General features: G+C 37.9%; 1 protein-coding gene across 2 annotated transcripts in view; it reads left to right on the top strand.

Annotated features, from left to right (window-relative positions):
* MICU1 (mitochondrial calcium uptake 1) overlaps nucleotides 1-15,680 on the top strand; it is a 205,998-nt gene that overhangs the window by 167,276 nt on the left and 23,042 nt on the right. For both annotated transcript variants that reach the window (XM_082630641.1, XM_082630640.1), the window contains one exon: nucleotides 7,101-7,209. In XM_082630641.1, coding sequence (XP_082486767.1) covers nucleotides 7,101-7,209 — 109 coding nt within the window. The remainder of the gene's footprint in view (nucleotides 1-7,100; nucleotides 7,210-15,680) is intronic.

The following is a 15,680-nucleotide window of genomic DNA, read 5'->3' as shown; positions in this document are numbered from 1 at the left end:
AAGCCAGGTGCTGTGAGAAAGATAAAAGATAAAACCATCACCTATCTGTAATAGTTTAGTAAAAAATAGATGTATGCAAAGAACTATATAATTTCATATTCAGTATTTATTGAGCACCCACCATGTGCCAGGCATTCTTCTAAATATTGGGAATACAGGAATGAGCAAAACCAAGTCTCTGCCCTCAAGTGGAGGGAGACAGATAATAAATAATTATGGTACAAGACAACTCACTCAACTTTGAGCCTCTTGAGAGCACTGTCTTACTCATCTTTGCCATCCTCTATACGATGTTTCATAGGCAAATGTTTGTCAAATGCATTGATGAATGTATATTAAATACCCTAATAAAGATAATGAGTTCTTTTGGGAGCACCAATGAGAAAGATTAGAACCAGCTGAAGAGACTGAGTAAGAATTCTTGTACCTTGGAGGAGGTACAATTTGAACTTTGCCTGAAAGGCAGAGTAGGATTTTGACAAACAGAGGTTATAAAGGTATTTGCTTTTGCTATGTGTTTCCTCTTACAGCCCTATCCTCAACAGTCTTTGTGTATAGCATTGCTTATTAATCTTGCTACTAGCCATTAAGTAGGGTTAGTATTTATCAAACAAGTTTAATAACACTATTAGATTATTAACTTTTCATGTTTTCTGTGGATAATATTCATGTGGGCTCCCCTGTTCACATATTCTCACAGATATTTGAGAGGTGAACCACATTGTGGTCTGCAGAGGATATCAGATTCTAGAAACATTGCTAGCAGAGCCCTTGAAAAACTCTAACTCCAATTATTGGGTGCCCACCAAAGCCACTATGTATAGCACCCGAGGTGCGACCCTTAAACTAAAAAAAGATTAGAACTCTACTGATTTGCTTTGTTTTACTGATTAGCTTTGAAACCTTTACTTCCCCCAAAGGAGTACTAAACTGTGAATTACTATTAAGAGATTTAATTTTATGTATTTTTCCCCGTTTTATTTTTGGTTTTCCCCACACACAATTAGTTTCATATACCTCAACCTTTTTCCTATCTCCTATCCCTCAAGGCCCTACACATACCAGAGAAGAGAGTGTATTTCAGAGCATAACTGAGTAAATTCACTGCCGCTGGCTCTGTAGTAATGAGCCTGCCAGCTTACTAAGGACTTTGCCCTACTATTTACTGAGTACTTTTTATGTACTAGGCATTTTACTTATCTTCTCCCTAATTATCACATCCTGCTTGGTGGATAGAATCCCCATTTTTGAGATGAAAAATACTTTTTCTGAGCCTTAGTTATTTGTCTGAGATCACACAGTGTCTTAAGAGGTGGCACTAGGATTCAAAGCCAGGACTGTCTCATTCCAGAGTCCATAATCTTCCTACTAATGAACCTGTTTATTGTCACTGTTTATTCTCCATGATTTGAATAAGCAGAAAGGTTTAGAGGAAGCAAGAAAAACAGTGTTGCTATACTCTAACCTATAGATTCTTAGTGAGATAGCTAGAAAGGTAAATTATGGAATCAGATTGTAGAGGACCTTGTATACTGAGCTAAGAAGTTTGCGGTCTTTCCAGTTGACAGTGGGTGTCACTGATATTTTGTCAGCAGGAGGAATGAACATATGAAGAAAGTGATGTTTCAGGACTATTAGGTTCTTATAGAAATGTAAGTAATGGAAATAGTGTAATTTCCCTCTGCTGCCAGACACCAACCAGTTGAAGAAAAGTCTGGGCTTTGCAATGGGGAAATGCTTTATTGGAACAAAACAAGTACAGAAACATCTCTGAAAAGGTACCCAAGAAATTGGTGACAGTGACATGTAGGGAGGGAGACTGGATGACAGGGGAAAGGAAGAATTACTTGGTACTGTGTAACATTTTGTACCATATCCATATATTACCTGGTGTAAAAATAATTTAAATGCTTTTTAAAAGTAAGCAGAAAATGGAGCAGGTGAGAGATTAGATTGGTGAGAAACAGCATATAAGAAGAAGGAAGGAGACTTTTTTTTTTAATGGGCCACAGAGGGAGCTCAGGCAATTAGATTGATTCTTGGCAGATGGATTTGCTATGACCAATTAAAAGACAAGGCAAGGAATCATCATTACAATGTGTTTGTACTACCTATGGCCTGTCAGCACTAGATATCTGGCTTTAGAGCTGACTCCAGAGGAAGCCAAATTTTCCTTCCCCCTCTTCTCATTCTACTATAACTGCTTTTTATTTTTTAACAGTTTTATTGAGGTATAATCTGTATATCATGAAGTATGTATAAATTATTTTAAGTGTACAATTCACCAATTTACCCATCAATGATTTTTAGTAAATTTATAGAGTTAGGCAATCATCACTGCAATCTAGTTTTAGAAGATTTCCATCACCCCAAAAAGATCCCTCATGCTAGTTTGCAGTCAATCCCCGTTTCCGCTGTAGCCTTACACGACCATAAATCTTCCTCTGTCTCTATAGATTTCCCTTTTCTGGAAATTTCATATAAATGCATTCATATAATAATGTAGTCATTTACACTAGCTTGTTATGTTAATCACTTTGATGTTTGGGTTCCATAAAGTTAAGCGAAAAAAACCTTCTTGACCGTATTTCCACATGTGATTCTCTACTTAAACATAACAAAAACATTCTGTTTTAAAACAAATTGTGATGGGCGATGAAAAGTGGATACTGTACAATAATGTGGAATGGAAGAGATCATGGGGTAAGCTAAATGAACCACCACCAACCACACCAAAGGCGGTCTTCATCCAAAGAAGGTGATGTTATATATGGTGGGATTGGAAGGGAGTCCTCTATTATGAGCTCCTTCCAGAAAAGCAAACAATTAATTACAACAAGTGCTGCTCCCAATTAGAACAACTGAAAGCAGCACTCGATGAAAAGCATCCAGAATTAGTCAACAGAAAACACATAATCTTCCATCAGGATAACTCAAGACCGCATGTTCCTTTGATGACCAGGCAAAAACTGTTACAGTTTGGCTGGGAAGTTCCATTTCATCTGCTGTATTCACCAGACATTGCACCTTTGGATTTCCATTTATTCAGATCTTAATGGAAAAAATTTCAATTCCCTGGAAGACTATAAAAGGCACCTGGAACAGTTCTTTGCTCAAAAAGATAAAAAGTTTTGGGAAGGGACTTCCCTGGTGGTGCAGTGGTTAAGAATCCGCCTGCCATTGCAGGGGACACGGGTTCAATCCCTGGTCTGGGAAGACCCCACATGACACAGAGCAACTAAGCCTGTGCTCCACAACTACTGAGCCTGCGCTCTAGAGCCCACGAGCCACAACTACTGAGCCCACATGCCACAACTACTGAAGCCCATGCGCTCTTGAGCCAGTGTACTGCAACTACTGAAGCCCACGCACCTAGAGCCCGTGCTCCGCAACAAGAGGAGCCACCGCAATGAGAAGCCCGCGCACTGCAACGAAGAGTAGCCCCCACTCACCGCAACTTGTTTGGAAGATGTCTATTCAAATCTTTTTTTTTAATTGGGTTATTATTATGATCTCATTGAGTTGTAAGAGTTCTTTATATAATTCTGGATACAAATCCTTTATCAGATATATGATTTTTAAATATTTTCTCCCAGTCTGTGATTTGTCTATTTTCTCAGTATTTTGAAGTACAAAAGTTTTTAATCTTGATGAAATCTAATTTATCAATTTTTTATCTTTTATGGATTGTGCATTTGGTGTCATATCTAAAAACTCTTTGCTTTACCCAAGGTCATGAAGATTTTCTGTTTTCTCCTAAACATTTTATCAGTTGCTTTTAGTTTTGAAAGGCAATTCTATTTGCTTGTTTAACAACTTCTCTAATGTTAAATTCATTTTTAAACAACATAAAGAAGTACTTCTATTGTCAAAGTACTGTTAATTTTATCTTCTTTTTTTAGTCATTTAGAGCCCAGTCTTATATATGTTCTTCTTTCCAAGGATAGATAGATAACTGGTTTGTTGAACAGTTAATCACAGAATAAAGTAACTCCTGCTTCTTCCACTTCCCCATAGTATGTCAAAAAAAAAAAAAAATCCCTTTAATGCCAAGCCTCAGAGAAGGATATTTCCTTTTCACTACTATGTCTGCAGTTCAAGTCACCTGGCAATAGATTGTGCTTAAACTGTAGCCTTCTAAGTCTGAGCAACTCAACTTGCAAAAAGCCTATCTTTGCACTTTCTATCCACGAACCTCATGCTATAGTCTTATTATAGCTTTATTCTAATAGACCTCTGGATTTTTTACTAAGGTAATTACCAAGAAATAAGAATTTTGTGAATGGCATCATCTTTCCTTTAAGGAGGCCCATGTCCAATGCAATTTTATTTTCCTCACTGTTCCTGGCATAGTGCTTGATAAATATTTTTTATTATATCTATGTATTAAAAGGCAAAATGTTACACATTTTTATTTAATAATGGCATAGTATGAGTTGTATTCCACTGTTTTTCTAAATCATCAAATGAATAACCACTCAGTTTAGATTCTTCTATCTGTTCTCAAATAATTCTCAACATAAGCACTGTGGTCTTGAGCATTTGATGTTTCACAATAAATTAACTAACGTACATCAGAGGTTGTTTATCAGAGTGGGAGGCAATTCCTTTACCATGCCCTTTCTGTTTTAGGAATTTTATGTCAACCTTTTAGCCTTAAAAACCCTTTCATAAACTCAGACCCCTATCCTTACCTCGCCTGTGGAAATTCACACCCTAATAAAAAAATAGAAAAACTTTAGCATGTCTTTTTTAAAATTGTGGTAAAATATACATAACAAAATTTACCATTTTAACCATTTTTAAATGGTTTAGTAGCAGTAAGTACATTCACACTGCTGTGCAAAGAATACCACCACCATTCATCCCCAGAACTTTTTTCATCTTCCCAAACTGAAACTCCATACCCATTAAACAATAATTCCCCATTATCCCCTGCTGCCCACCCCTAGAAACCACCATTCTACTCTCTGTCTGTATGAATTTAACTGCTCTAGGTACCTCGTATAAGTGGAATCATACAGCATTTGTCCTTCTGTGACTGGATTATTTCCCTTGGCATAATGTCTTCAAGGTTCATCCTTGTTGTAGCATGTATCAGAATGTCTTTCCTTTTAAAGGCTGAATACTATTCCATTATATATATACACCACATTCTGTTTATCCATTCATATATCAGTGGACACTTGGGTTGTTCCCACCTCTGCACATCTTTTGATAAAGAGGAAGAGAAGATGGTATTAGTGTATCCATCCACAAGCAGGTGATATTGTAAAACCTGTGCTTCTGATCCAGTGGAATTCTTCCCTCTTATAATGTTGTTTCTAGCCTAGTGCTTACATTAGATAGCATACTATGACATTTGTACAAGGAATGAACCCTACCTCTGAGAGTGACCTTAAGAGAATGACCTCAAGTTGGGGCAGAATTATTTAATATAGGCCTTTTTCACTGCCAAAAGTTATGGAGCTTGGTATATAGTAGTTGCTCCATAAATGTTTGAATGAATGCTTAAATACAGATGGAGAACCATTCGTAATTGCCAAAAACAGGAAATAGCCCAAATAGAATAGAGAGTCACACGATGGAATACTTACAGCAATAAAAATGAATGAACTACAGATATACACAAAAACATTGAAAAATCTTAAAGAGAGAATCCATATATAATAGAATACATACTGCATGGTTCCATTTATAAAATTAAACAGACATACTTAAATTCCTTAAACATATGTCTAAGGATGCATAAATAGATAGTAAAGCTATTTTTTATGAAAAGCAAGGAAATGAATATCCTAAAAGTTGCAGTAGTTATCACTGGGAGAAGAGGCTCATAACTGGGAAGGGTCACGTTGGGGAAGAGAGGGAGATTTCTGGGATGCTGATAATTGTCTGTTTCTTGACCTGAATCGAGATTTTATGGGTGTTCATTTTACAACAGTTTGTTTTATGCGCCTTTCTATATGGTCATCATATTCCACAATTAAAAAAATTTTAAGTTCTATGATTCTAAGGAGAAAAACTAAAAAGATCATGTGACATAATCATACACAGAGTATTTTAGCTTTTAGTTTGATTGATGAAATGAGAAAGATGCCATTGGCCAGTTTGGAGAGTACCAGGAATGTGCTATAGATTGTCTATGTTAAGGTTTCCTTTTTACTGGGTTACCGATGTGGATTCCTGGGCTCTGTAGTTTGGGGAAATGGAGATCGGAAGAGGATCAGTACTGAGTAGAAGCCCGTCAACATCTGCAGTCCATAAAAGGACCTGATGCTTCATTAGAAGGCGTTAACCTCAGTGTCTCCCCAGTGTTACTCACTTCTTAGAGATTGTATTCATTTCCATCATAGCATGATGTGTGAGAAATGGGAAACAGGCATATAGGACAAATCTTCCTCCCTCTAATCCCTGCTTATCCAACTACTCTCTTGAGCCATCATAGAAAGTAGCATCAAAGATCAGCAAATCTTTGACCAGCTTTTGAAAAGAATTTCCTCATTCACAGACTTCCATCAGACTAAAGTTACATGGCAAATTGCTTCATTAGTAGCTTTTAAATTGAGATAATGAACAACTTTCCCAGTTTCTTGCATTCTGCTAAATGCTGAAACCGTTCCCATGTATATTACTGACTTTGGTGGTTCTTCAGTTAGCTTAAGCCTCAAAAAGCTTGACTGGCCTATGAGTAGATTATTAAAATGAAAGTCCTGATGGGTCTTACTTGTTACGAGGTATAACAGATCAAGTGGCTACAGCTCAGTTAGGAAGTGTCACAACAGATATTGTGACTAATTGGAGGGTATAGTTAGAAATATTTTCTTTAAAGATATCCAGCCATAACTTTAAACAGCTTCATGTCAAATTTTACATATAGGGGAAAGCAATTAGCCAACGTGCATTTCTCAGGGTAAAATACCAGAGTTTTGTTCCCCTGTTGTGTACAAATTTGACATTCCTTGACTAATTTGTTGTCTCTGTTCTAGACATAGCATACATTTCTGATTTATAAGCATGAATAACTGCCTAGTTTTCTGCATTTTTATGCTGCTTTTTGTACAGGTTCCTGCCTTACTTAACTGTCTTTCTTATTTCAGGGTCTGACATTTCAGGAAGTGGAGAACTTCTTTACTTTCTTAAAGAACATTAATGATGTAGACACTGCATTGAGCTTTTACCATATGGCTGGTGCATCTCTTGATAAAGGTAATGAAACCGAAAATTTTTTTCTTGATGCTATAAACACTGAATCTGTAATCCATTAGGTGACTACCCGTCCTTAACAGTAATACGTGAATTTTTCTTGACATTGTTTTTTGATTTGTTTTGTTGATACTGTATGAGCCTTGCATTTCACCCTGAGAGGCCAAATTCAGCAAATATATTGTCTTGTGCTAAAGGCTATATAGTCAAGGCAGATTCCCATCTTTAAATGATTAGTCTTTGAAACAGGCATCTAAGCTGAGGCACAGTGAATGAAATTCAGACATTCTCTCTTTAGAGCCAGAGTTATGACATGTATAATGTGAAGCTAAAGTTGCTGTTCATTTTAATTCATTCTTTGTTGAGAAGGAATGGCTTGGTTTGTTTTTCATGTTAAAGTTTTTGTGTTTTTCTTTAAAAGATAAAATCATGATTCTGAAAATAGCACCCCCTATTGGCTTACTTCATACAAATTCAGTTCCAGTTTGTACAGTGTGAGAGAGCAGAGGAATTGAAAACAGTTTTTTCCCCATATTTTATTATGAAAAATTTCAAACATACATAACAGTTGAAATAATTATTCAGAGAACATCCATATATCCACCTCAATGAATATTTTGCTATATTTCCCTGGTAGAATATCTCTGCATATATTTATCCTTCTGATTATCAATCTGTTTTAATTTTTGACACATTCAAAGTTAAGTTAGAAACATAAGTACTTCACTCCCGAATACTTCAGCATGAATATTAACTGAAGTTCAGTAGTTTTTTACAGTTCCCTTGTGCCCTTTCACAGTCAATTTCTGCCCCTGGTTATTATGAGGCAATCTTAATTCTGTGTATTTTTCCACCATAGATTAATTTTGTTTGTTCTAGAACTTCACACAAATGGAATTATACAATGTACACTCTTTCTAAAGTTTCTCTCAGCGTGTGCTTGAGATCCACCCATGCTGTTGCATGTACAGTAGTTTGTTCCTTATTTATGAATAGTAACCCGTTGTATGAATACACCACAATTTGTTTATCCACTCTTCTGTTGGACACCTTGGCTGTTTCTAGTTATTGGCTATCTTGAATCAAGCCACTATGAATATTCTTGTGTTAGTCTTTTTGAGGACTGTATTTTCATTTTTCTTGGATAAATACCTAGGAGTAGATTGCTGTGTCTAGAGAAATGTATTTCGTTTATAAAAAAAACTTTCAGACCCTTTTTCATAGTGTATCTTTTTTATACTCCCACTAACAATGGACAGCGGTTCAAGTGGTTCCACATTCTTGTCAACAGTTGGTGGTATCAGTCCTTTTTAATTTTTGTGATTCTGGAATGTATATAAAGGTATCTCATGTTTGTTTGGGTTTTTCAATATTTATTTTTTTGTTTTATTTTTGGCTGTGTCGGGTCTTTGTTGCAGTACGTGGGATCTTTGTTGTGGCATGCAGGATCTTTTGTTGTGGCACGCGGGCTCTTCATTGAGGTGTGCGGTCTTCCCTCTCTAGTTGTGGCACCCAGGCTCAGTAGTTGCAGCATGCAGGCTCAGTATTTGCAGCGTGAAGACTCTCTGGTTGTGGTGCACAGGCTCCAGAGTGCGTGGGCTCTGTAGTTGTGGCACACGGGCTCCAGAGCATGTGAGCTCTGGAGTTGCGGCACTCAGGCTCTCTAGTTGTGGCTTGCATGCTCGGTAGTTGCAGCATGTGGGCTTAGTTGCACTGTGGCGTATGGGATCTTAGTTCCCCAACCAGGGATCGAACCCATGTCCCATGCATTGGAAGGCAGATTCTTAACCACTGGACAACCAGGGAAGTCCCCTTATTGTGTTATTAATTTGTACTTCCCTGATGACCTCTGCTATTGAGCAACTTTTTGTGTTCTCATCATTCAGATATCTTCTTTGGTAAAGTGTCTGTTCAAATCTTTTACCCATTTTTATAAGTTTGCTTTTCTTATTCAATTGTGGAAGTTCTTGATATATTCTAATATAAGTCCTATATCAGATATATATTTTGTGAATAGCTTCCTAGTCTGTGGCTTGCCTATTCATTTTCTTAATGGGGTCTTTTTTTTTTTTTTTTACATCTTTATTGGAGTATAATTGCTTTACAATGGTGTATTAGTTTCTGCTTTATAACAAAGTGAATTAGCTATACATATACATATATCCCCATATCTCCTCCCTCTTGCGTCTCCCTCCCACCCTCCCTATCCCACCCATCTAGGTGGTCACAAAGCACTGAGCTGATCTCCCTGTGCTATGCAGCTGCTTCCCACCAGCTATCTATTTTACATTTGGTAGTGTATATATGTCCATGCCACTCTCTCACTTCGTCCCAGCTTACCCTTCCCCCTCCCCGTGTCCTCAAGTCCATTGTCTATGTCTGCGTCTTTATTCCTGTACTGCCCCTTGGTTCTTCAGAATCTTTTTTTTTTTTAGATTCCATATACATGTGTTAGCATACAGTATTTGTTTTTCTCTTTCTGACTTAGTTCACTCTGTATGACAGACTCTAGTTCCATCCACCTCACTACAAATAACTCAATTTCGTTTCTTTTTATGGCTGAGTAATATTCCATTGTATATATGTGCCACATCTTCTTTATCCATTCATCTGTCAGTGGACACTTAGGTTGCTTCCATGTCCTGGCTATTGTAAATAGAGCTGCAATGAACATTGTAGTACATGTTTTCTCTGATTTTCTCAGGGTATATGCCCAGTAGTGGGATTGCTGGGTCGTATGGTAGTTCTATTTGTAGTTTTTTGGGGGTTTTGGGGGGGGGTTTTTGCAGTACATGGGCCTCTCACTGCTGTGGCCTCTCCCACTGCAGAGCACAGGCTCCGGACGCGCAGGCTCAGCGGCCATGGCTCACGGACCCAGCCGCTCTGCGGCATATGGGATCCTTCTGGACCGGGGCACGAACCCGCGTCCCCTGCATCGGTAGGCAGACTCTCAACCACTGCACCACCAGGGAAGCCCCTATTTGTAGTTTTTTAAGGAAACTCCATACTGTTCTCCATAGTGGCTGTATAAATTTACATTCCCACCAACAGTGCAAGAGGGTTCCCTTTTCTCCACACCCTCTCCAGCATTTATTGTTTCTAGATTTTTTGATGATGGCCATTCTGACGGGTGTGAGGTGATACCTCATTGTAGTTTGATTTGCATTTCTCTAATGATTAGTGATGTTGAGCATCCTTTCATGTGTTTGTTGGCAATCTGTGTGTCTTCTTTGGAGAAATGTCTATTTAGGTCTTCTGCCCATCTTTGGATTGGGTTGTTTGTTTTTTTGATATTGAGCTGAATGAGCTGCTTATAAATTTTGGAGATTAATCCTTTGTCAGTTGCTTCATTTGCAAATATTTTCTCCCATTCTGAGGGTTGTCTTTTTGTCTTGTTTATAGTTTCCTTTGCTGTGCAAAAGCTTTTAAGTTTCATTAGGTCCCATTTGTTTATTTTTGTTTTTATTTCCATTTCTCTAGGAGGTGGGTCAAAAAGGATCTTGCTGTGATTTATGTCATAGAGTGTTCTGCCTATGTTTTCCTCTAAGAGTTTTATAGTGTCTGGGCTTACATTTAGGTCTCTAATCCATTTTGAGTTTATTTTTGTGTATGGTATTAGGGAGGGTTCTAATTTCATTCTTTTACATGTAGCTGTCCAGTTTTCCCAGCACCACTTATTGAAGAGACTGTCTTTTCTCCATTGTATATCATTGCCTCTTTGTCATAGATTAGTTGACCATAGGTTGTGGGTTTATCTCTGGGCTTTCTATCCTGTTCCATTGATCTGTATATCTGTTTTTCTGCCAGTACCATATTGTCTTGATTACTATAGCCCTGTAGTCTGAAGTGAGGGAGTCTGATACCTTCAGCTCTGTTTTTTTCCCCTCAAGATTGCTTTGGCTATTCGGGGTCTTTTGTGTCTCCATACAAATTTTAAGATTTTTTGTTCTAGTTCTGTAAAAAATGCCACTGGTATTTTGATAGAGATTGCATTGAATCTGTAGATTGCTTTGGGTAGTATAATCATTTTCACAATATTGATTCTTCCAATCCAAGAACATGGTATATCTCTCCATCTGTTTGTGTCATCTTTGATTTCTTTCATCAGTGTCTTATAGTTTTCTGAGTACAGGTCTTTTACCTCCTTAGGTAGGTTTATTCCTAGGTATTTTATTCTTTTTGTTGCAATGGTGAATGGGATTGTTTCCTTAATTTCTCTTTCTGATCTTTCATTGTTAGTGTATAGGAATGCAAGAGATTTCTGTGCATTAATTTTGTATCCTGCAACTGTACAAATTCATTTATTAGCTCTAGCAGTTTTCTGGTGGCATCTTTAGAATTCTCTATGTATGGTATCATGTCATCTGCAAACAGTGACAGTTTTACGTCTTCTTTTCCAACTTGTATTCCTTTTATTTCTTTTACTTCTCTGATTGCTGTGGCTAGGACTTCCAAAACTATGTTGAATAATAGTGGCGAGAGTGGATATCCTTGTCTTGGTCCTGATCTTAGGGGAAATGCTTTCAGTTTTTTACCATTGAGAATGATGTTTGCTGTGATTTTGTCATATATGGCCTTTATTATGTTGAGGTAGATTCCCTCTGTGCCCACTTTCTGGAGACTTTTTATCATAAATCGGTATTGAATTTTGTCGAAAGCTATTTCTGCATCTATTGAGATGATCATATGGTTTTTATTCTTCAATTTGCTAATATGGTGTATCACATTGATTGACTTGCGTATATTGAAGAATCCTTGCATCCCTGGGATAAACCCCACTTGATCATGGTGTATGATCCTTTTAATGTGTTGTTGGATTCTGTTTGCTAGTATTTTGTTGACGATTTTTGCGTCTATATTCATCAGTGATATTGGTTTGTAATTTTCTTTTTTTGTAGTATCTCTGTCTGGTTTTGGTATCAGGGTGATGGTGGCCTCGTAGAATGCGTTTGGGAGTGTTCCCCCCTCTGCAATTTTTTGGAAGAGTTTGAGAAGGATGGGTGTTAGCTCTTCTCTAAATGTTTGATAGAATTCACCTGTGAAGCCATCTGGCCCTGGACTTTTGTTTGTTGGAAGATTTTTAATCACAGTTTCAATTTCATTGCTTGAGATTGGTCTGATTGTATTTTCTATTTCTTTCTGATTCAGTCTTGGAAGGTTATACCTTTCTAAGAATTTGTCCATTTCTTTCACTTTGTCCATTTTAGTGGCATAGAGTTGCTTGTAGTAGTGTCTTAGGATGCTTTGTGTTTCTGCGGTGTTCCTTGTAATGTCTCCTTTTTCATTTCTAATTTTATTGAGTCCTCTCCTTCTTTTTCTTGATGAGTCTTGCTAAAGGTTTATCAATTTTGTTTATCTTCTCAAAGAACCAGCATTTAGTTTTATTGATCTGTGCTATTGTTTTCTTTGTTTCTATTTCATTTATTTCTGCTCTAATGTTTATGATTTCTTTCCTTCTCCTAACTTTGGGTTTTGTTTGCTCTTCTTTCTCTAGTTCCTTTAGGTGTAAGGTTAGATTGTTTATTTGAGATTTTTCTTGTTTCTTGAGGTAGGATTGTATTGATATAAACTTCCCTCTTAGAACTGCTTTTGATGCATCCCATAGGTTTTGGATTGTCATGTTTTCATTGTCATTTGTCTCTAGGTATTTTTTGATTTCCTCTTTGATTTCTTCAGTGATCTCTTGGTTATTTAGTAACATATTGTTTAGCCTCCATGTGTTTGTGTTTTTTACGTTTTTTTCCCTGTAACTGATTTCTAATCTCATAGCATTGTGGTTGTAAAAGGTGCTTGATATGATTTCAGTTTTCTTACATTTACCAAGGCTTGATTTGTGATCCAAGATGTGATCTATCCTGGAGAATGTTCCATGTGCACTTGAGAAGAAAGTGTAATCTGCTGTTTTTGGATAGAATGTCCTATAAATATCAATTAAATCTATCTGGTCTATTGTGTCATTTAAAGCTTGTGTTTCCTTATTGATTTCTTTCTGGATGATCTATCCATTGGTGTAAGTGAGGTGTTAAAGTCCCCCACTATTATTGTGTTACTGTTGATTTCCTCTTTTATAGCTGTTAGCCTTTGCCTTATGTATTGAGGTGTTCCTATGTTGGTTGCATATGTATTTATAATTGTTATATCTTCTTCTTAGATTGATCCCTTGATCATTATGTAGTGTCCTTCCTTGTCTCTTGTAACATTCTTTATTTTAAAGTCTATTTTATCTGATATGAGTATTGCCACTCCAGCTTTCTCTTGATTTCCATTTGCATGGAATATCTTTTTCCATCCCCTGAATTTCAGTCGGTATGTGTCCCTAGGTCTGAAGTGGGTCTCTTGTAGACAGCATATTTATGGGTCTTGTTTTTGTATCCATTCAGCAAGCCTGTGTCTTTTGGTTGGAGCATTTAATCCATTCACATTTAAGGTAATTATCAATATGTATGTTCCTATGACCATTTTCTTATTTGTTTTGGATTTGTTTTTGTAGGTCCTTTTCTTCTCTTGTGTTTCCCACTTAGAGAAGTTCCTTTTACATTTGTTGTAGAACTGGTTTGGTGGTGCTGAATTCTCTTAGCTTTTGCTTATCTGTAAAGCTTTTGATTTCTCTGTCGAATCTGAGTGAGATCCTTGCCAGGTAGAGTAATCTTGGTTGTAGGTTCTTCCCATCCATCACTTTAAATATATCGTGCCACTCCCTTCTGGCTTGTAGAGTTTCTGATGAGAAATCAGCTGTTAACCTTATGGGAGTTCCCTTGTATGTTACTGGTCATTTTTCCCTTGTTGCTTTTAATAATTTTTCTTTGTCTTTAATTTTTGTCAATCTGATTACTTTCTGTCTTGGTGTGTTTCTCCTTGGGTTTATCCTGCCTGGGACTCTCTGTGCTTCCTGGACTTGGGTGGCTATTTCCTTTCCCATGTTAGGGAAGTTTTCGACTATAATCTCTTCAAATAATTTCTCAGGTCCTTTCTCTCTCTCTTCTCCTTCTGGGACCCCTATAATGCAAATGTTGGTGGTTTAATGTTGTCCCAGAGGTCTCTTAGGCTGTCTTCATTTCTTTCCATTCTTTTTTCTTTATTCTGTTCCATGGCAGTGAATTCCACCATTCTGTCTTCCACGTCACTTATCCATTCTTCTGCCTAAGTTATTCTGCTATAGATTCTTTCTAGTATATTTATTTCAGTTATTGTATCATTCATCTCTGTTTGTTTGTTCTTTAACTCTTCTAGGTGTTTGTTCTTTAATTCTTCTAGGTCTTTAAACATTTCTTGCATCTTCTCAATCTTTGCCTCCATTCTTTTTCTGAGGTCCTGGAACATCTTCACTATCATTATTCTGAATTCTTTTTCTGGAAGGTTTCCTATCTCCACTTCATTTAGTGGTTTTTCTGGGGTTTTATCTTGTTCCTTCATCTAGTACCTAGTCCTCTGCCTTTTCATTTTGTCTATCTTTCTGTGAATGTGGTTTTCATTCCACAGGCTGCAGAATTGTAGTTCTTCTTGCTTCTGCTGTCTGCCCTCTGGTGGATGAGGCTATCTAAGAGGCTTGTGCAACCTTTCTGATGGGAGAGACTGGTGGCGGGTAGAGCTAGGTGTTGCTCTGGTGGGCAGAGCTCAGTAAAACTTTAATCCACTTGTCTGCTGATGCATTGGGCTGGGCTCCCTCCCTTTTGGTTGTTTGACCTGAGGCGACTCAGCACTGGAACTTACCCGGCTCTTTGGTGGGGCTAATGGCAGACTCAGGGAGGGCTCATGCCAAGGAGTACTTCCCGGAACTTCTGCTGCCAGTGTCCTTGTCCCTGCAGTGAGCCACAGCCACCCGCCGCCTCTGCAGGAGACCCTCCAACACTAGCAGGTAGGTCTAGTTCAGCCTCCTATGGGGTCACTGCTCCTTCCCCTGGGTCCTGATGTGCACATTATTTTGTGTGTGCCCTCCAAGAGTGGAGTTTCTGTTTCCCTTAGTCCTGTCAGAGTCCTGCAATCAAATCCCACTAGCCTTCAAAGTCTGATACTCTAGTAATTGAAGGTCCTAGGAGTTCCTAGAGGAGTTCCTCTAGGAACTCCTCCCGTTGCTGGACCCCCTGGTTGGGAAGCCTGGCGTGGGGCTCAGAACCTTCACTCCAGTGGGTGGACTTCTGTGGTATAAGTGTTCTCCAGTTTGTGAGTCACCCACCCAGAGGTTATGGGATTTGATTTTCTTGTGACTGTGCCCCTCCTACTGTCTCATTGAGGCTTCTCCTTTGTCTTTGGATGTGGGGTATCTTTTTTGGTGAGTTCCAGTGTCTTCCTGTTAATGATTGTTCAGCAGTTAATTGTGATTCTGATGCTCTCACAAGAGGGACTGAGCACATGTCCTTCTACTCTGCCATCTTGAACCAATCTCATCTGTTTTTCTCTTTAAATGATGTCAGTCTTTGCTTCATTAATTTTGAGCTCTGGTATTACGTGCATACATACTTAATGATTATATGATT

Source organism: Mesoplodon mirus (assembly GCF_964341445.2).
Source record: "Mesoplodon mirus genome assembly, chromosome: 2".
NCBI classification, from domain to species: Eukaryota; Metazoa; Chordata; class Mammalia; order Artiodactyla; family Ziphiidae; genus Mesoplodon; species Mesoplodon mirus.
This window is presented reverse-complemented; position numbering and strand designations above follow the sequence as displayed.